We start from the raw sequence: 22,022 nt of genomic DNA, 5'->3' as shown, positions 1-22,022 counted from the left end.
TAAAATTTTTCTGATGCATTCAAGATGTCAGCAGCCATAGCCATATGTATTATAACATTTGACGCATCCCTATTTTAATCCTATAGTGTTCGTTTTGCTCCAATGTACACATGTCCAAAATGATTGTCGCATATCTATAACCGTTTTATTATAAGAATATAATTTGATGATGATTTTGCAGAGTACTTTTAATGTTTATACTTTGTGTATAATCAGGACATGTAAATTTGTGATAAATTTCATAGGAAAAGAATTATAAATACGAAAATTAGAGTGAGTATAAAAATGTTGCTAAATGGATACGAAAGTTTTATTTTCGTTTTTGTTCTTATTTACTGCTCTTTTGACGTGAAATTTGCACATACATGTCTTTGCCAATTATACACATACTAACATTATAACAAATACTAGGAGAATTCGTTATCAAATTATGTTCCTACAACAACATATAGACATGTAACAATTTTGGACATGAGTGTACATAGTGATGTGAGGTGGAAAATTTTCCGCTATATTTTTCCGGAAAATTTTCTGTTCTAAAAAGATATCAGTAATCAAGTAACAATTCCTCAGCAATCATAAAATTGGTTGAATTCATGTATAGAAATGTTAAAAATTGAAAGATCGTTTAAAGAAATGGCTCAGACAATTTTCAGTACTATGTAGGAACAAGTGAAACAATTTTTCATGAATTGAAGTATTTTCTGTCTTATATGGAAAAATTGAAGAACTTTATGATTCGGAAAATTTTCATTATTTTGAAGCAAAAAGTAAAACCACTTTTTGTGAATCGGAAAGTTTTATTGCTCTGTAGAAACAAGTGAAAGGAATTTTCATAGATCGGAAAATTTTCATCACGATGTAGAAATAAGTGTAAAAAACTTTTAAGCCGGACAATTTGGGATATTATGTATAGTGATGTTAGGTGGAAAATTTTCTATTATATTTAACTGCACATCAGTGATGAAAATTGTGAAACGGAAAATTTTCCGGTTCATAAAATCATACTCCACTTATTCCTACATCCGTGATGTGAGGTGGAAAATTTTCTTCTATATTTTTCCGGAAAATTTTCCGTTCTTAAATATCAGTGATCTAGCAACAATTCCTCAGTATTCATAAAATTGATTTAATTCATGTATAGAAATGTTAAAAAATGGAAGATCGTTTAAAGAATCTGAAAATTTTATATATATATGTACTTGTTCTATGGAATCGTCATTATTTCTAATACATTTTTATACATAATAATGGTAGTTTTACAATACAAATATCTGTTCTAAGATGTTGATTATACAAAATTCCAATATTGAAATTATGATTTACGAGTGTTAAAAACTATAAAATCATTTTTTCTTATTTTCTGTTACAAAAATAATCTATATAAGGAACTTCTATGTAGTTATTTCATTACATAGGCAGTCCTACATGTGAAGAAATAGAGGAATTTTCTGTTTCTGAAATTGATAAATTCACAAAGGTTTCTTTTCAATTTCTTGTTACATTTTAAATATTGGAATGGGATATTTGTTCTCGACGAACTCGATGTATGTTCCCTGCACTTATATACAGTGGCGTAGGGAAGGGGGGGCCGGCCCCCCCCCAAAGAGGTCCGACAATGTACTTTGGTACTTTGATGTTTGTAATTTTTTATATATATTTATGTTTATATATTTTTTGTTTGTAATTTTTCTATATGTACCTATAACAGCACTTGGGCCCCCCCAAACACACATCCTGGCTACGCTACTGCTTATATATATATATATATATATATATATATATATATATATATATATATATATATATATATAGAGAGAGAGAGAGAGAGAGAGAGAGAGAGAGAGAGAGAGGAAGAGAGAGAAACACTGTATATTTTTACTTCCCATCTTGAAATATTACAACAATTTTCTGGTTTCCGAAAGCTAATTGGAAAAATGATAATTTGTTGCTGTCTAACTTCCCTCTACAGGAATTGAATTTTATAGCTGAATGTGCAGTTAAATATAGTGGAAAAATTTCCACCAAACATCACTATACATAATATCCAAATTGTCCGGATTATGAAAAGTTTTTTCACTTGTTTCTACATCGTGATGAAAATTTTCCGATTCATGAAAATTCCTTTCACTTGCTTCTACAGAGCAACAAAACTTTCCGATTCACAAAAAGTAGTTTTACTTTTTGCTTCAAAATGATGAAAATTTTCCGACTCATAAAAAGTTCTTCAATTTTTCCATACAAGACAGAAAATACTTCGATTTATGAAAAATTGTTTCACTTGTTCCTACATAGTACTGAAAATTGTCTGAGCCATGAAAATTTTCCGATTCTTTAAACGATTTTTCACTTTTTAACATTTCTATACATGATTTCAATCATTTTTTTTATACTGAGGAACTGTTACTTGTTCACTGATATTTGTTAAGAACGGAAAATTTTCCGGAAAAATATAGAAGAAAATTTTCCACCTCACATCACGGCTAAATAACGATGTAGGAATAAGTGGAGTATGTTTTTATGAATCGGAAAATTTTCCGATTCAAAATTTTCCGGAAAATTTATCACAGTGTACATAATCTAGCTTTTATTCGGATATTTTTCACACTTCTGGACCACCCTGTATAAACGCTCTGCTAGAGGGAATCAATGAAGGTACGCGCTTAACTGGCTGCCAGTCGCTCTTACATCAATTTTCGTCATCATTATCTTTGACTTTCTTCCCATACAGTTTATTATTTCTTTCCCTAAATTCTTCCCCTTCATTTGTCCTGATGTAGTTAAAAATTTTTGAAGGCAAGCGTTTGAGAAAATACTTCATTTCATGTAACTTTTCCCTTTTAACTAGAACTACTATTCCCAAGATTTTCCATTTTGTAAGACCAACAATATATATATATATATATATATATATATATATATATATATATATATATATATATATATATATATATATATATATATATATATATATATAAATAAAAGTGATTGTGGAGCTAATCACATTGCTTGCATTCGGAGAAATAGCCAACATAGCCACATTAAGGTGACTTTTAAAATACACACGTACCGAACTGTACTTAACAGACTACAACATACGAGTATAATCAATCATCAGATACGTTAACATTTTAAAGTAGTTCACTTGTACTTTTTTTTCTCTCTCCACAAACTGTGCCAAATTCTAGGTTTACTGGACTCTTTCCAATCATATGGTTTCTGCCTTCTTCTGTACTTAACCAGAATGGTTCAGCACAAATTCGGATGTTTAGACTTTTAAACTATATACTGTGCATAAGTGTCGGAACTTTTATAGAACGGCGGGGGGCGGGGGCTCAGTGGTGGAGCGTTCACCTCCGGTGCTTGGGGTCCCTGGTTCGATCCCAGCTCGCGCCGTGTTGACTGTGGTGGACAAACACAGTACTCGAGGGTTTTTCCCCGGGTTTCTCCCGTTTCCTCCCACTTTCTTCATTCCACCATTTCATTCATTTATCACCGTCTCCTTTAGCCTAACCGGCATAACCGTGGGACGTAAAAGAGTTTATTTCATTTTTTCAATTCAATTCAATTTCTGACAGATTACGTGCCCGAGGAACAGGTTCTATCTTTGATCTTATTACTCTATTACAATCAGTACTTACAGATGCACTACTTCAAGTTACAGTATTAAATTCGCATAGTTTGGAAGCCTTAGACGATATTCACTTGTGTTCAATAGTTTTTCATAAATTTCACATATTATAAATTAATTATTTTAAAAAAATAAACATACAAATAGACAACTAATAAGACATTGTACAGAATTTATAGGTGCAAACAGAGGAATGCCATATGACAGAACCGGTTATAGGGAGAGAAAGGGGGTCACTGCTCTGCCTCTTCTGGACACTAAGGAAACAAATTTATAAATATTAAGCAGACACTGAACTAAAATTATGAAGTAATCGCTATATCATATCGTGTTTCAACATGTTATCTTAAAATTATTCTGTGGCTCAGTAATTCTTCGCGTATCAGGCGATCCTGATTATTCACTATCTGGATTCCATCCATTGCATTTGGGTTTCTACATAAGAAATTTGGATTTTGTACGTGATACTGCAAAGGTCTTTCTGTACCCGTTAATGTGTAAAGTTCAGCAACGAGTTTGACACGAAATACTACATAATATATAGAAAACATTAAAACACAGTGACCAAACACAAAGGTAAAAAAAAATCTAACAGTCTAAAAAATCTAAAAACTCTAATCTAAGATATTCCTCTTCTTTTGCCTTGGCTAAACGATAATGGTAAAGAAAGCCCCAAGTTAGTACGAAAGACGAAAAGTCAAACATGTTGAAATGGTAACTCAAACTGTAAACGAAGAACGTCCTTAGTGACAAAAGACAGGTAACAAATACATGGGAGGAAACAAGAAGTGAGTTAGGTATAAACACTAGGACAATCACAATGCAAGTAGAACGTGGAGGTGACGAGGAAACAAATATTGAGAGTTCGCTAAGTGGTCATCTCCAAGCGGTGTTGTTAAGTCTGCTGGTAAGGCTAAGTCAGCTCCACAAGCAAGTGATGAATACTTTGTCTAGGTCTCTAGAAGACACACAATCAAGAGACGTTGCCATGAAGTAGAAATTAATGTGCTAAGTGTGAATCTCCAATGCGAAGTCAAGTTAGAAGTCCTTCTGGCGAGAAGGTCTTGAGCTGGTGATCCAAACACTAAGTGAAGGTTAGAATACATGTGATTTATTGACAGCCCAGTCTTATTTGAGCTGCCAGCGCAGATAGAACAGAATACTGAATAGCGGACGCATTGGGTTCTTACACGTGAAACTCAAAAGCATGATAATGTTAGTTTCCTTTATTGGTGATGTGCAATCACAACTATAAGATACCCTCCTAGGAAGGCCTGATGACAAGCTAGGGAAAGCGCAATTGCTTGTCATCGTATGAAACATCTTAATGGTGTCAGTCAGTGATTGAGTGTTCACCTAGTGTGAGGAGATTTTGGTATGAGAAAGGTCATACTTAAGTCTTCCGAGAAACAGTTGCTAAGAAAACATGTCAAGTAGCTGACTGCGTTCTCGAAGACTTGATTGTTGCCGATTCATGCTAATCTTAGTATACTAAGATTCAAGGACACTAATCCTCGTACGAATTTCAGTTCCTTTTCATTTACTCTACCAAAGTGAAGAATGACCTCTCCAAGCCCAGTTGGATATAGACTTTGAAGTTTTCCCCGAGGAACGAAGGAGAGAAGAGTTCTCAATCATCTAGTTCTAAAGTTCCTTAATTTAGCTAACAATTCACAGGACTCTCTTCAACACGCTTGTACTCTTCAACACGTCTAAAAAGAATTTGTTCAAAATGGCACACGGAAGTCCCAACCCTGTAATTGACAGCATCTACATTTACACTGAAAAATATGTCGAGCCACGAACATCGATTATACAGGGATAGTACTAGTAAGCATATTTAAAGAACTTATCGACAAGGAATTGTTGCGTGCCTTTAGATGAGTCCTGGAAAGTTCCAGGTTCCGTCATCCTGAACAAGTGTATAGGAAGACTTGAGTCTGACTTAAATTTCTCCAGCTAGGATATGATCTGTTTTCGAAAGGGTATTTTGGAACTCCAAAAATACGTCAAGAAGAAACGCCTGGTACCCATGCTGCAACCTTCGGCAGGTTCCAGTAACTGACGATAAAAGGATATTTACCAATCAAGGTTTGTCGTTAAGTTCGCAGGATAGTCTAATATATAAACGCACAACTTGAATTAAAAGTTCAGGTGAATTTTAGATAGGTACACTCATGTCCAAAATTATTGTCGCATGTCTATAAATATGTTGTAGAAATATAATTTGATTACGAATTCGCCCGGTATTTCTTATAATGTTAGTATGTGTATAATCAGCAAGAACATGTATATGGAAAATTTCATGTCAAAAGAGCAGTAAATAAGGATAATAAAACGAAAATAAAACTTCTCTTTCCATTTACCAACATTTTGTTTTACTTATTCTAGTTTTCGTATGTATAATTCTTTTCCTATGACATTTACCACAAATATACATTTCTCGATTATACACACAGTATCCGTATTAAAAGTACCCTGCAAAATCATTATCAAATTACCGTATATTCTAACAAGACGACAGTTACAGATATGCGACAATCATTTTGGACATGACTGTACCACAGTAGAGTTCTGGAAATACTGTCCAGAATTGCGCGCACACACACACACACACACACACACTTACCTACAAACCTTCGGAACCTGGAAAAACTAATCAAGCGTATTACGAAAACAAAATATTTACGAAGCTGATCCTGCAATGACTCCACTTTGAAAATCGCCTCATGGATTAGATGGAATAAGCAAAGAGGTAAACGAAAAAGTGGATCGCCGTCGACCAAGTTTCAGGGGCGTCATTTAGAGAGGGCAGGAGGGGGCAATTGCCCCCTCCCAAGAGTTTGAGGAATACATATACTTTAATAGATTGTCTACTAATATATTAATACAAAACGTGAAAGTCTTATGTCAATGTTGCTCTTGACCCCCCCCCCCAAACGAAGTCTGAAATGACGCCCCTGCCAAGTTTATGAAGTCTAGAATTCTTCCTCAATGTTGACATCTAATCTCATGCTGTTCACTCTGGAAACATATAGGTTTAAGATATAGTCTGGTCGTACATAGTTATCTTTGATGAAAGTGAAATCGCTTGACCTTTGTGTCACCATCAGATGAAAGTGGTTTAATTTTCCTTTAGTAGTATATGACAGGGATGGCGATAGCATCAACCTTTTTAGAAATACTTCTATCTGACTGAATACCAACAGTCATTAATTGATACTTGCAAGGATGATTCTCGTACTGTCTGTATGTTTCCTCATTTTGCTCTTTTTTGAATAATAATAATAATAATAATAATAATAATAATAATAATAATAATAATAATAATAATAATAATAATAATAATAAACACAAGCACTAAAAAATCTCAAATTTTTTGAACATTATGTAATCGTTAAAAAGAGATGGGATGGCGGGAACTCTTCTCACTGACAGGGGCTTTAATTGGGCACGAAAAAGTTACTAGATTCTTATTGATTCTTCCAATAATTTTTCACCTTGGATTGACTTTTAAATGTGATTTTTTCCCCACAAGATAAAGATGGATAACACAAATTGTAAGTCATCATTTAATTGTGTCCATGGCAGTAAGCTAACGGCTACACTAAACGAAAATTACGCAGTGACTAAATTTAGTGCCAATTACGTGAATATAACTAAACTACAACAAACATTTAGGCAAACGCTACCTTGAAGATGTTCCAATTTTGAATGCAATCCCAGAAGTTCATCAATACAACTTCCGGGAGTTTCCGATGGTTGTGCAGAAGAACAAAATGGCTGCGACACACTTCTTCCCGTAGGACATGACGCTGGACAAGAGCCCCTTGCACTAGACCGTCTTCTACGAGGACTTTCACTTCTTTTAGGACTTTCATCTCCAACAGGAGTCATAGACGGGCTAGGGGTTGTACTTCTTTTAGCAGGACTTCCCGAACTTTCAGAGTTCGTAGAACCAAGTCTCGCAGGGGAGGATCTTTTTTCGCTGCATCTACATTTGCCATCATCATCAGTTGTACCGCTAGATGACGGTTTCTCATTTGCACACGAACAATGTTGATAATCACAAGAGAACATTGCAACCACAAACACAAAACAAGCACACAAACACGATAGGTTAACTACTTGAATACATTGATCAACTTAGTGCACACAATCTGTAAATAAAAATAAATAAAACATTACTTATTTAATAAGAAGATTCAACAGGTAATTTTAGACAAATTGTAATACTGTTAGTCTATATTACATTACAAAATGCAAACCAGAGGCGTGCCGTGAGTATTTCTCATATGGTGCCACACAAACTCAATTCACTAATTCTAAATATTTTAACGATTAGGAACTAATTTCCAAAATTATTCTTCCAAACACGAAGTAGAATAATATTACGAAATACTCGGATATAAATCCCAGTAACGGTTCGGATCCCATTTGAAGCACTAAGTCCAGTCTCAATAGCCTTGGTGCTGAAAATCAACGTTAAATGTATATCAATCCAATCCAAAGACAGAACCTTCAGTTACCACAGAACGCCTATGGTCCCACATTCTTCAAAATACAGTAAAGCCACGATTATCCGACAGTGCCGCGATTTTTTTTTTTTTTTTTTTTTAACTTTTCTGCAGTTGCGCTCAATTATTTTTCGTAAGTAGTCGCTGCGGACTGACATTCCGCATGCAACTAATTACTTATGTTCTAAAACATAAAAATAAATTGCATTGTAAAAATCGATATTTCCAACAATAGTGCACATTTCGAAGTGAAACTCTACTCTGATAAGCAGAAGCTGATTGTTGTAAGGTATGAAAAACGGGAATTGCGAAGACTGATTTGAGTGGTAATAAATTACACCTCATTTTTAGTCTTTTTCCGGGTTATCCGCAGTGCTCTTGCCACCCAATTTCAAGGATAATCGGGGCTTTACTGTACATTTGCGGTGACAACTGGTATAGCTCAAAAAGTGCTTTAACAGGCTTTCTATAGCAAAGTTACAAGGAGGAGAATGTTTCAACAGTGAGTCATTATCATGCAATAAATAACAAAACAGCCAACAAATTAACTCAGTGGTTCCTAATCAAGGAGGGAGTGAAGATCGAGAAGGAAGGGTAAGGGGGTGCAAACTACTGACAAAAACCAGATTCATAACCTCTACGTACATATAAAAGAAATAAGTGATCACCGTCAAGGCCAAACCGCTTCTTAAGCTAGAAACTTGGAATTTGGACAATGCATAGGATTTGTGAGGTACGATTATAAAGATGGATTTTTGGAAATTCGACGAGAAAGACAGATGGAGAGGGGGAGGCGGGGAAAATTATTATAAATGTCCATTTGTCGGAGTCTCTGAGGGTTAGACACATGAAATTTGGTATTTGGACTTCCCATTTAAAATAATACGATACACACTTCAGAAACTTTATTATTATTATTATTATTATTATTATTATTATTATTATTATTATTATTATTATTATTATTATTATTATTATTATTATTATTTGACCTAGAAGGGAAGAAAATAGGATGAGTAGGAGAAAGGAGTGATATTACAATAATAATAGTCCATAGTCCATACTAGTACAAAGCACAGTTTCTGGAGGATAGTGGTAGTGAAGACAGCATCCAAGAATGGGTTAACAGACTAGTAGGTAAAAGAACAAGAGAAGTTCTGCCAGCCAACCACCCTGTTGGGAGAAAGAAAAGCCACCAACCACCCACACATGCAGGATCGTGACAAATTATTATTCTGCACAAAAACAGGAATAGCAAACAAAAATAGCAATCAATTAAAATCTTCCTTATAATTATGAAAAATAAAAATCTGACATTCAATATTTCTGTAAATTTCAAAGATAGAAATGCATTTTCAAAGGCCATTTCCAGGATGTTTCCAAGACAAAATCAATTCAAGAACATTTCCAGGTTTTCCAAGATTTCCAGGAATTTTCAAGAACATTTCCACACTGAAAATGGACAAAGTCTGACTTTGACTCCAGTTGGATAAAATCAAGCTACAACTTTTCGAAGTTGATATGTTTCTACGTAACAATTTTAACAATCCAATCATACAGAAGTTTATATTCATTTCTGCTATTCCCAAATGAGAGAAATCAAGAACAATTCGGTGCTGTATTCGGTGCTAATTGAACCATGACGAATGATGCAATCATATACGAGGACGAATCAAATGGAAACTGCAAAAGTACCATTAAAAATCTGTTTTGTTTTCTAGACGTATGGAAATTTGCAGACAGTCCTAGACGTCGTACGAGCTGGTAGTACGAAGCAGTGCCAGTAGATGGGGTTGGAGTTACGTAACAGCAGATTCAGTATGGCGGTACAACTACGCAGTTGCACCAAGGAGGAGCATTGTGGAGTTACTCGATTTTTATGGACTGAAGCTGTGAAACCGGTTGATATTCATCGCAGAAAGAAGACGAAGTACGGGGACCATGTCTGTCACAATGGCAAATCTACAAGTGATGCAAGAAATCCACAGAAGGTACGACTTTGTTGACAAGTCTCCCCCGTCCAAGTCAGGCTCAGCAGACCAGCTTCCTTGCTGAATATGAGCTTCGGTTCAGTACAACACAGTGTATAAAGAGCTTCACTACAGGCAAGTGTCCGCCAGGTGGGTTCCTCGACAGCTGACGCAAGAACTAAAAGATCGTAGAGCTGACACAAGTCAAGAGCTGTTGAGGCGTTATGAAGAGGATAGTGGAGATTTTATAGTTCACACCGTTACCAAGGATGAAATTTGGGTGCACTATTTTCAGCCGAAGACGACTATCGTTCTTTGCTTGCACGTTTCGTCTTCGCCGAAACCAAAAAAGTTACACAGCCAGCCTATACAGGTAAAGTCATCTTGACTTTATTCTGGGATAAGAATGGTCCTATTCTGGAATACTACATGCCCTACGTATCACAGAGACTAGCACTATCTACACTGACTTTCCAAGAACCATTTGAAGCCAGTAAATACGCACAAAGCCAAGGGAATTGCTGAGTGCAGGGGTTTTGTTTCAACACAACGCCCGTTCTCACTCTACTCGTGCAACCATGAAAACGATCGACGACCTACGCTTCAAGTGCCTCCCACATCCTCCACGCTCGCCAGATTTGGCATCATCAGATTTCCATATCTTTGGTTCATTAAAGGAGCACTTGGAGGGCAGAAGTTAAAGTCTAATGAAGACGTCCAATCAGCGGTGCACAAGAGCTACAGCGTTAACCAAAACAATTTTTGTAACGCAGTATCAAAGCACTTCCTATTCGATAGTGTAAGTGCATTAAACTGGAAGGGAACTACGTAGATAAAATGTACAGTCAAACATTCTCCCTGTAGTAAAATAGTGAAAAAAGTTACTTGCGGTTTTCATTTGATTCTCCATCGTATATTCTACTAACGACTTGAGATCATTTAAGAGGAACGCAGTGAGTCAGCGGCAGTCATTAAGTCACGAGATCACCATAATTATTCCTTTCCTTCTACTGTCTGATTCCACCAAATCTTCCATGATACATTTACATCTCTCTCAGCTTGTAGAGAATAACTATGGGGCACTAAAAACATATTTAATTTCGAAGTCACTTCAAAATTAAATTACCTGGCATTATCTTTAAATAATCTCCATTTCCTGCATTGGAAATAGGTAGTAAGTTACACAAAGCGACATTCTTAACCAGTTCACTGCAGGTATGGCGTGGATCAATGAAAACTTGACCCATGATCCACTGACCCACGACCTACCATAACCCACTCTGACCCACAACTCACCATGACCCATCGTCATCAACTCTGACGCATAATCCACGCCCTCCTCTCCACTGAAAGAGTTTACACTTGTAATACTTTAAAACCAGGTTGTGAAGTTATCACTAATCGGAGCTGAAATTTCTATGGTCAATCACTCAAGCATCGCTCTGTTACAATATCAGTAGATCCGACCTTTACAATATAAAATGGTGAAGTGCTTGTCATGAGCCACATTACGATGAATTGAAATTTAATTATTATATACAATTATTTCCTTGTTGAATTACATATACTTATCAGTGGAAAATAGGGTGAAATTTGGAAATCTCAAATCAAGGTAAAGGCCAACATAAACGGGGGAAAAAGTGTAAAATTCGACTGTATCTCGAATAAATGGAGGTCTTGAAAGTATAAAACGTAAACAAATTCACCAGTATTCAGAAGATGCTGTTTCAGTGCACTGAGTAGAATGGGTCGGTGGATCATAGTGGATCACGGTAAGTGGTGGGTAGCAGTGGGTCACGTCCTGTTGACCCATTTGACTCACGATCCACTGACCTACTCCAACTCTGGTTCACTGGAACAGTTCGAGATATTCCTCTATTCACTATTACTATTATTATTATTATTATTATTATTAGCAGTGGCGTATTTACGATTTTGTTTCGGGAGGGGCTTTCCTAACTTTCGGGGGGGGGGGGCTTTGCCTGGAAATGTGAAAATTCTGCAAGATATTTCATTTACTTTACTATACTAAGTAAGATTTCGGGGGGGGCTTAAGCCCGGAAGCCACCCCCCTAAATACGCCACTGATTATTAGCCACAACATTATATACAATCTGTACTGAAAAACAAATCAAGTACCTGCTCGAAACGGATTGAATTTTTGCTTACCCTTAAAATTTATTTTAGATAGAAGTCCTTCTTGAGGACTTTTAAAAATTAAAAATAAAACAAAAAAAGAAGCTTCGTTTCACATTGTGAAACTGCGATAAAGTTCCAAAAACATGAGATTCAATATTGAAACCGGAAATATCAGATCACTTCCTGTTGCGGACGTTATACTAGTTTTACTACTTCCGGTTTCAACAATGATAAGAGCTGTGATAGAATATATCGTAAATACTTATCAAAACAACTTGTTGCCTCAGATTACAGTTTCCCCTCTACGGGACTAAATATTGAAATCACATGTGGTAGTAAATTTCTTGCACTTCCGGTTTTAGTAGAGAAACTACGATGTAGATGGAACCCAGGCGCGCACATAGAAATTTTTGTTTGGAAATCCAATATTAGAAGCCACTACGTCTATGTAATATTGAACAGATATTATTCCATACCCGATAAATAATTGCAAAATACTTACACCTACGAATTGGGAATTGTTGTTGGGAGTTCTAACAAAGATAGGGTTGGAATGGAAAGATAGAAGACTCATAAGAAACTTATACATGAACCAACAAGTAAGTGTTGGGATAGGGGAAGAACTGACGGAAGAGAGTGCAATTGGAAGGGAAGTTCGACAAGGATGCTGCCTCTCGCCAACACTATTTAATGTCTATCTAGAAGAGATAGTGAAAAAGAGCCTACATGATGATGATGGCATTTCGGTAGGAGGTAGAATGATTAGATGTATAAGATTTGCAGACGATATGGCGCTTGTTGCAGAATCTGAAAAGAAAATCAATAAAATGTTAGGAAAAATGAGAAAGGGCTTTGAAGAATATGGGATGAAAATAAATGTTAGAAAGACAAAAGCCATGGTGATTGGAACGAAGGGGTCTTTGTCAAATATAAAAGTAGGAGGGGAGAAAATAGAACAAGTGAATAGTTTTCGATGCCTGGGTAGTGTTCTTAGTAATGACATGAAATGCGAACGTGAAATAAAAGCAAGAATAGGAATGGCGAAAGAAGCCTTTAAAAGAAAGAAAAGTCTGTTTTGTGGGACCTTGAACAAAGAGTTGAGAAAAAGACTCATAAAATGCTTCGTGTGGGGTGTTGTACTGTATGGGGCGGAAACGTGGACCTTACGTAAAGGTGACGAAAATCGACTGGAAGCCTTCGAAATGTGGGCGTGGAGAAGAATGGAAAGAATTAGTTGGGTCGAGCGGAAAACGAATGAGAGAGTGTTATAAATGGTGGGTGAGAAAAGAACACTTTTAGATATTATTAGGAAAAGGAAGAGAAACTGGTTGGGACATTGCCTAAGAAGAGATTGTATCATGAGGGACTCCTAGAGGGTATGGTGGCGGGAAAGAGAGGGAGGGGTCGAAAGAGACTACAATTAATGGATGATATTAAAACAGAAAGATCATACGCGAAGACGAAAAGGTTAGCGGACGACCGTGGAGCATGGAAGCTTCTCAGCTGCGGCAAGTGACCTGCCAATAAAGGCAGAATACCTATGATGATATTTTCAGAAAAAAAATGATAGATTGTTTTTGTAAGATAAAGAGTACAAGAGATGAAATGTAAAATCAAATGGTCTTGCTAGATCAGTCATTTCCTTGTTCAACAAGTATAGTTTTATTAAGAAAGTAACAAATGCATGTTGAGTTAGGAAGCCTTTTTTTTGGGGGGGGGGAGGAAATACGGACCCGATGAACCCTCCCAACGTGGATGCTCCCTTGATGGTACCATTTTTTTTTTAATGCTGAATTCATTTCCATCTCGTGGTAACGCTAATAGTCAATAATTCTATTCTCCTGTAGCTACATGCTAACGAAAATATTAAGACTCATATCCCTTGATTAATACTTGAAATTAAGTAAGCAGGCACACCAATGATGTAGTTTTCCTTGAAGAAACAAAATATATACAGAAAAAAAAAAAAAGAGTTTGAGATACCGTAGCACGTGTTCCTACAATCTGTCAATGACCTTAATTTTAAATCTCCAGTCTTTTTTTAAGTAACAACCTCCTAGAAAATAAAAAAAGGGAAAGAATCTAGTTTTGTATGATCTCAAATTGGGTCATCCATGTTGCAACATCTACATTTTGGTAAATGATTCTAACAAAAATTAACAATTATTCTGGATCATTCACTATTTCATCTTTAAAATTACCTCCTATCTACTGCAAAACGTGATAAATGTTATACATTCACCACCAGTGGCGTATTTAGGGGGGTGGCTTCCGGGCTTAAGCCCCCCCGAAATCTTACTTAGTATAGTAAAGTAAATGAAATATCTTGCTGAATTTTCACATTTGCAGGCAAAGCCCCCCCCCCGAAAGTTAGCAAAGCCCCTCCCGAAACAAAATCGTAAATACGCCACTGTTCACCACTTATATACTTGTTGATTGTTGTGCTTTTTCTAAGGACAACATTAAATATACCAAAGTATAGTCTTGTTAAAATATAGTCTCTCCATCTATCTTTCGAAGGCCGTATTCTTGCGAACTTATATATGTAATTTTAATTAGTGCTGTCCCAAATCTATTTTTCGGAAAACTGAAAACTGATTTTTGCAAATGTTGAAATTAAAAAAAAAAAAAAAATGTTTTCAAAAGTGAAATTCGAATTTGGTTCTCCCTTTTTAAGCCGAAATTAATGTTATAATACCGATATCGAAATAGGATTTCTGGGAAAGGAAAAGAAAAGGAGAAAAGCAAGAAAATTCCGGTTTATACTCTCTGAAAGAATTCCAATAGTATGAGTTGAGTTGAATTTCAGTTTAGCGTCCCTTTCAGCAGCGAGGCTATATGAGACGTGGACCTACTGATTAACGTGGAATCCGAACCACATGAGCTCCCCTCCCGCCGAGAACCGAACCCGGGTCTCCCGCGCCAAAGGACATGTACGCTAACCGCTTAGCAACGGAGGAGCTCTCCAACAGTATGAAATGAAACACTTATGGTGAGATAGAACGCTGGTTTTAAGTTTCCACGCTTCTGTCGGGCATGCTAAGGGATATTGTGATGGTGGTAATGAATGAAATGGTGGAATAAAGAAAGTGGAAGGAAACGGGAGAACTCCGAGAAAACCTCATCACACTGTTTGCCCACCATAAAACCCATTTGGTGCGAGCTGGGATCGAGACAAGCACTACCACTGAGTCACCTCGGCCCCAATTAACTCAAGCACTTCTTTATTAATTAGCCTAGTGTAAGTGTTTTGCGGAAATTAACGCCGATAAACAGAGAAAACATTAAGGGCCTCATGCAGAATCGTTCTGACGCGTAATTAGTAACATACTAAAGAGTTCGACTAACATGTTTCCTGCAGTGATCAGGCCTTTAGTATGACGCTAATCATACGTCAAAACGACACTGTATAAGGCAATAAGAGTTTGAGAACAATTTTCCTGGAATTATATTTGGAAAAATTTAAAGTATTATAGCTTCAAACAAAGAGACTTCTAGACCTATAGTGCTGCCAAAATGTCTTGAGCCGTGGCAATAATGCGAACTCAAACCCTCACACGCCCACGCGTTTAGCCAATGAGGGTTCAGTTGTTGTTAAGCGAGAAAGCGTATGACGAAAGGGAGTGGAATTCCTTTAGCCGATAGCAGCGCTTGGAATTGAAGACTAGGTGTCAAGTCAATGTGGTACATCCTTAGTAAGTTTCCTTACTGTGGTTTGAAGAGAGAAACTAATTTTTACCCATGTGATTTCTCTGGCTCTACTGTCTCTACTTGGTGAAACACTTAAATTTATGAACTTCAAGCACTCGAGTCTTCAGCCTGTGTTTTCGTTTTACAAGTATCAATTATAGTCTTTAATATCGCGCACCAATTATAATCAGCCTCTTTCTTTCCCTTTTTAATCTTCTATTTTAACTATCACATCCAGGACCATTTCGTGTTTTAATCCATTTATTTCCTTCTTTATATATAATATATCATATATGGACAAAAATAAGTTTGTTTCGCCTTGGTATTATTATGCAACAACCGGGTTATGCTGGAAGGGGTCACATAAGCTTAAAGCGGAATCCAAACCGTTAAACCATTTCTCGGCTTACATCCGAGAGAAATTGTGCTCCATTTGAACTCGAAACCGGGACTAATTGACCAAAAATGCGATACGTCTGCCAACTCACTCACAAAGGACTTTTGATTTAAAAAAAAAAAAAAGTACTGATCTTTACATACTTGTTAATGTAACTGTTAAGAGTCATTTCAGAAGGACAAAAGGATAAACAGTTGCACAAGTGAAACCATTCTACAGAATTACATATGGACAATTTCAAAATACTGCAAAGTACAGAAGAACTAATTTTAGTCCAAGTCTATGATTTTTATTAGTCCAAGTTAAAGAAATACAACGACTTAATTTGAATATCAGTAAGAAAAGTGAATAAAGATACGAATTATTTGAGTCCACTTTGGCTCTGACCTACTTTATATATCATCATCATCATCATCATCATCGGTATTCTGCCTTTATTGGCAGGTCACTTGCCGCAGCTGAGAAGCTTCCATGCTCCACGATCCTCCGCTAACCTTTTCGTCTTCGCGTATGATCTTTCTGTTTTAATATCATCCATTAATTGTAGTCTCTTTCGCCCCCTCCCTCTCTTTCCCGCCACCATATCCTCTAGGACGTCCCTCATGATACAATCTCTTCTTAGGCAATGTCCCAACCAGTTTCTCTTCCTAATAATATCTAAAAGTGTTTTTTTCTCACCCACCATTTCTAACACTCTCTCATTCGTTTTCCGCTCGACCCAACTAACTCTTTCCATTCTTCTCCACACCCACATTTCGAAGGCTTCCAGTCGATTTTCGTCACCCTTACGCAATGTCCACGTTTCCGCCCCATACAGCACAACACTCCACACGAAGCATTTTATGAGTCTTTTTCTCAACTCTTTGTTCAAGGTCCCACAAAACAGACTTTTCTTTCTTTTAAAGGCTTCTTTCGCCATTCCTATCCTTGCTTTTATTCCACTCCCGCCCCGGGAAGGGTCTTCGCGTTCTTTAAGCTATTCCGATACCTGTCCTGAATCATAACGTAGTCTGACATCTTCCGCCGTCTATTGGTGATTTCCATGTATATCTTCTTCTCTTGTGCTGATTGAACCAAGTGTTCCCAATTACTAGTGAATTCTGTCTACAGAAATTCACCAGTCCCTCTCCCCTTTCATTTCTTTCGCCTATATATATTTATACACTTTATATAAATAGATACCAAAGATAAATCTGATTTCAATAAATTATTCTCGTGGAGTTTGTATGACCCCCCCCCCGCACAAAAAAAAAGTACGGCACTTCGAAACAATATTCAGAATTTTTCTTTAATAACAATTGTATAACAATAAACAAAAAAATCAAAAGAAACATTTATATACTTATTTTTTTTTTTTTTTTAATGTTGCTTTCGTAGTATAATCTCTGAGTGATGAATGGGGAATTTAGGTCTGAATATAATACGAATAATATACAGGAGTGAAACGTGATAGCCCACAAATATGTGTTCATCAAGATTTTACGAACACCTACACTTTTATGAACATTTTTCGTTTTTCGGTTTAAACCATTAAAAAAAAACAGCTGGTTTAAACCATTGTTTAGACCAGCTTGGTTTTAACCAGCCAACTCTGGCTCTTACTAAATAATTCTACGTACCCTGTCCTTTCCAATTTCCACGGAGAATCGCTGATGCTGAATGACAAACAAGTCTACACTACAGCATTAAAACAATAGTTTGTTTTTAGCCTGCTGGGAAATCTGTATTATGTCTGCCAAAGTGCCAACACAGAACGCATCAGATTATATTCGCCTCTGGAAACAACCTTCACCTGAAATTGTTTCCAAAGGTCCAAGGTGATTACCTTGCTGTCTATTTAATCCACATTTTCTCTGTTGTGGGAAAAAATAAAAAGTGAGCTGTCCATGAATGTCCTTGAAGAATGCATGAGATACATATGACGCATTACTTGAGAGTTAGGAAAAATTTTGTTCAGCTTTAATTGTGAAGGTCGTAAAATAGTAACGCTTCCAACACGACTCAATTACATTCCAATACAGTCAATTCAAATAGGCCGATATATGACAGAGGTGAGTTTTTACGATCAGGGAAAAACGAAATTAAATTTGTGAGTTTTACGTTCCACGTTTATGCCGGTTAGGATAAAGGAGACGGTGATAATGAGAGATGAGTGAAAATGGTGGAATGAAGAAAGTGGGAGGAAACGGGAGAACCCCGAGAAAACCCACGAGCGCGATGTTTGTCCACCACAAAGTTCACTTGGCAGGGGCTGGGATCGAACCCGGGACCCCAAGCACCAGAGGTGAACGCTCTACCACTGAGCCACCGCGCCCCCTAGGTGCTTATGAGAAATTAATGAAATGGTGTAATGAAGAAAGTGGGAGGAAACGGGACAACCCTGAGAAAACCCTGGCACTCGGTGTTTGTCCACCACAAAGTTCACTTGGCGGGAGTAGTGTTGCCACGAGACGAGACTTCAGACTGTCTCGTCTCGTGCAAAGCATGTCTCGTCTCGAAAAAATGTGCTCATCCCGTCTCGTGAGGTTCTGTCTTGTCTCGTCTTGTTTGTCTCGTAAAAATATAGCAGCATACTATGGGAACGAAAGTAAAATGTAGCAGACTGCACCCTGCTAATCACGAAACAACTAAGTTATTACCAGAAGACACAAGACAAGAAATGTCACGGTAGCTACACCGTGAAGCATTCACCTCTGGTGTGTGTGGTAGTCGGTTCGATCTCGGTTAGTGCCATGTGAGTTTTGTGGCGGACAGACATCGAGTGTGTGTGTTTTCTCGAAAATGAATTGTATGCTACCACTTTCTTCATTCCACTAATTTTCTCATCATCCATTCGGAGTGGGCCAAAGTTGCCTAAAGGTCTTAAAAAATAAATTCAAATAAGCTCACAATGCAAGGATAAATAGTTTACAAGATAATATATATCTGCTCTTAGTTGTCTGAGGCTTCTCGACCCTAGCTTTTTTTTTTTTTTTTTACATTCTAAAACATTGAAATTTGTTTCACCAGTTTCAATACACGAATACACAGTAAATTGCTTATAGGTACGTCGAAGATGAAGACACTAATGTCAAATAATGGTTACACGACAAGGAAAGTTCGATGTAAAGGTGTCACCATCCCCGACACTACCTTATACTATCAGCCCACTTGCTTTATAGTATCGGTGTATATTATATATATATATATATATATATATATATATATATATATATATATATATATATTAGATAGATATATGTGCCTGTACACTTTGATTTCATATATTCCAGCCTTTAGCTTTCACAGTGTTAACCCATACCAATCCAAAAACTACTTTCTATTTAGCATGTTTAGATTTGTTGCAATTATTATTATTATTATTATTTAAAAAAAAAAAGCTTGGAACCAAATAATTTTGTTAAGTAATGGAAAGTATTTGATTGAAATTTTATACGTTACTGCACAGTAAGCTCTACTTAAAATGCCATAGTAATGGGAGCTGAACGACACATCGGAGAAAAGAATGCTTGGGGGCAGTCTTCACCTCCATGGTACAGTAAGGGACACTTCTGGATGTTGCACCCATATGGAAATTTAAAAGTGTACCATCCAGAAATGTCCCTTACTGTACAAATCTGTTCCCATACCCGCGGGGTGTGTGCTCCTATATGGTGGTTGCCCCGTTTGTATAACAAACTCATGACAGTCCACCCAGATTAGCTAGTGGTCTAAAAAAATTGATTTCTGGGTGACCATTTTGGATTTAAGTTTCTTATATTGTCGTGATCTATTCGTAATCATACAACGTACATTTTCATACCAAGCCGAGCGGTCTGCGACGATAGACCATCGGCTTGAAGACCCCGGGTTGAGTCCCGGCAGGGTCATGTGTATGGATTTTAACTGCATTTGTTCTTTCGTATTGTGTCAGGGGGCGAAATCGTACGGGATAAAAGGATTTCAGTCTGAAAAATTTGGAGAGAATATCTTCCCCATGTTACTTTCATGGGAGTAACGAATTAGTAAAAATATAGGATATACATTTTATAGCAAGGTTTAAAATATGGTTTGGGTATCCTATTTCTTTTCTGTTAATTATGTTCTTCAATGTTCGAATTTTGATCACTCATATTTTCTGCTTTCAACGGAGTTCCATGAATATTATACCAAATGTTCTTTAAACTTATCAAGTTCGAGAGGTTTTATGCGCCTGTAAGAAACCATTTTTGTAGATAATTCAGGTCCTAATGAATATTATACATTAGGAAAGGGAAGTATTCCCCTCCTCTTAACACGGAAGCAGAGGGCAATTTCGCACTCTGGTCAGATCAAACATTTTCGCGTAACAAAACGAAGCCCCCCCCCCTGTAAAACCTCTTCACCTCCAGTGTTATTGTTAATATCATATATTTGCTGAAAGCAAACAAATTGAAGGGTTCGTCGACAATATCTCTGCCTTCTTTGTCCTTCGACCGCATTCTACACGAAGAAGTGAATTTTACAACATGACTGCTGTAAGCGAGCGATTGGTAAAATGGTAAAAGTGTGTTTATATATATGTGTGTGTGTGAGGGAGAGAGAGAGAGAGAGAGAGAGAGAGAGAGAGAGAGAGAGAGAGAGAAAATTTAGTTGCAAGATGACGTACTTCAATTGCCGTTTTCGGTTCATTTAGCAAAATGAATACCGCCACCCGCCACCTCAGCCACAACTTTCAACTACAGCCTGTGATGAGTGTAGACCTTATCCAGTTTTCAAATTGAATGGCTGGTGGTGGTAGTTCGGTTTCTTGACCTTCTAAAAATCTTCCCTGTCTTTGTTTTGTTTGTCATCATTCCAGCCAGAAATAATAATAATAGAGAATTCCTGAGTTTACAGCAAGGGAAATTTGGGACGAGATTAAGGATGATATTCCTGGAAGCTCATGTATCACGATTGTTTCATTCAATAGACAGAGGACACTTTTCTATGATGGCTTTTCAACATGTTTTCTCACAAAGGGGGTTTTCCTTTTGCAATCTATATGACTGTTGCCAGCTTCAATCTTGGCCTTTCCCGCCAGCGGTTCGAATTTTCGAGACGAGACATTTCACGAGACGTCCCGTCTCGTCTCGTGTCTCTTCTAAAAGTGTTCTGTCTCGTGGCAACACTACGCGGGAGCACCAGAGGTGAACACTACCACTGAGCCACCGCAGCCGTACGATCAGAGAAATAGCATAAAGAAACACTAGAGTAGAACTTGAGAGCAGAGGAGTATGAGGCAGTGTTCATCGTTTGAGGAAAATTACCCTAATGTAGGGAAATTTGATAAGTACATTTAGTAAAAGAAAGAAAACTGGAATTATTCTATAGAACGTGAAAAGCTAGGGAAATGACTGATTGACCAATACAAATACTTTTATTGTTGGTTTTCAGAAATAAACCTGTATAATAGCAGTAATTTGTGTGTAGCATAATTTGCACCCATTGTTCGCTGGGTGTACTTGTACATTTTTTTTGTTGTTGTTTTAAAAAGTGAAGGAAAAAGTAAAAAAAAAATAGAGACATAAAGCAAGTGAGTAAAACAAATGTGGTTGGCACTTCCTTTAATATAGCTGAACTAATCTTATCACATAACTTCTGTCGTAGGAATTGGACTCAATAAGCTAGGAAAAATTTGATAAGGGAAAATTTTGTGTTAGTCGAGGGAAATTTTGTTA

At 36.9% G+C, this 22,022-nt stretch overlaps 1 protein-coding gene across 3 annotated transcripts in view; it reads right to left on the bottom strand.

Moving 5' to 3' along the window:
• Axs (Abnormal X segregation) overlaps positions 1–22,022 on the bottom strand; it is a 204,350-nt gene that overhangs the window by 106,233 nt on the left and 76,095 nt on the right. For 2 of the 3 annotated variants that reach the window (XM_081757254.1, XM_081757246.1), the window contains exon 2: positions 7,324–7,791. The exons of the other annotated variant lie outside the window; for it this stretch is intronic. In XM_081757254.1, coding sequence (XP_081613380.1) covers positions 7,324–7,711 — 388 coding nt within the window. In that variant the 5' untranslated portion in view covers positions 7,712–7,791. The remainder of the gene's footprint in view (positions 1–7,323; positions 7,792–22,022) is intronic. 3 annotated transcript variants of the gene reach the window in all.

Source organism: Thermobia domestica, chromosome 1 (assembly GCF_964235325.1).
Source record: "Thermobia domestica chromosome 1, izTheDome1.hap1.1, whole genome shotgun sequence".
NCBI classification, from domain to species: Eukaryota; Metazoa; Arthropoda; class Insecta; order Zygentoma; family Lepismatidae; genus Thermobia; species Thermobia domestica.
This window is presented reverse-complemented; position numbering and strand designations above follow the sequence as displayed.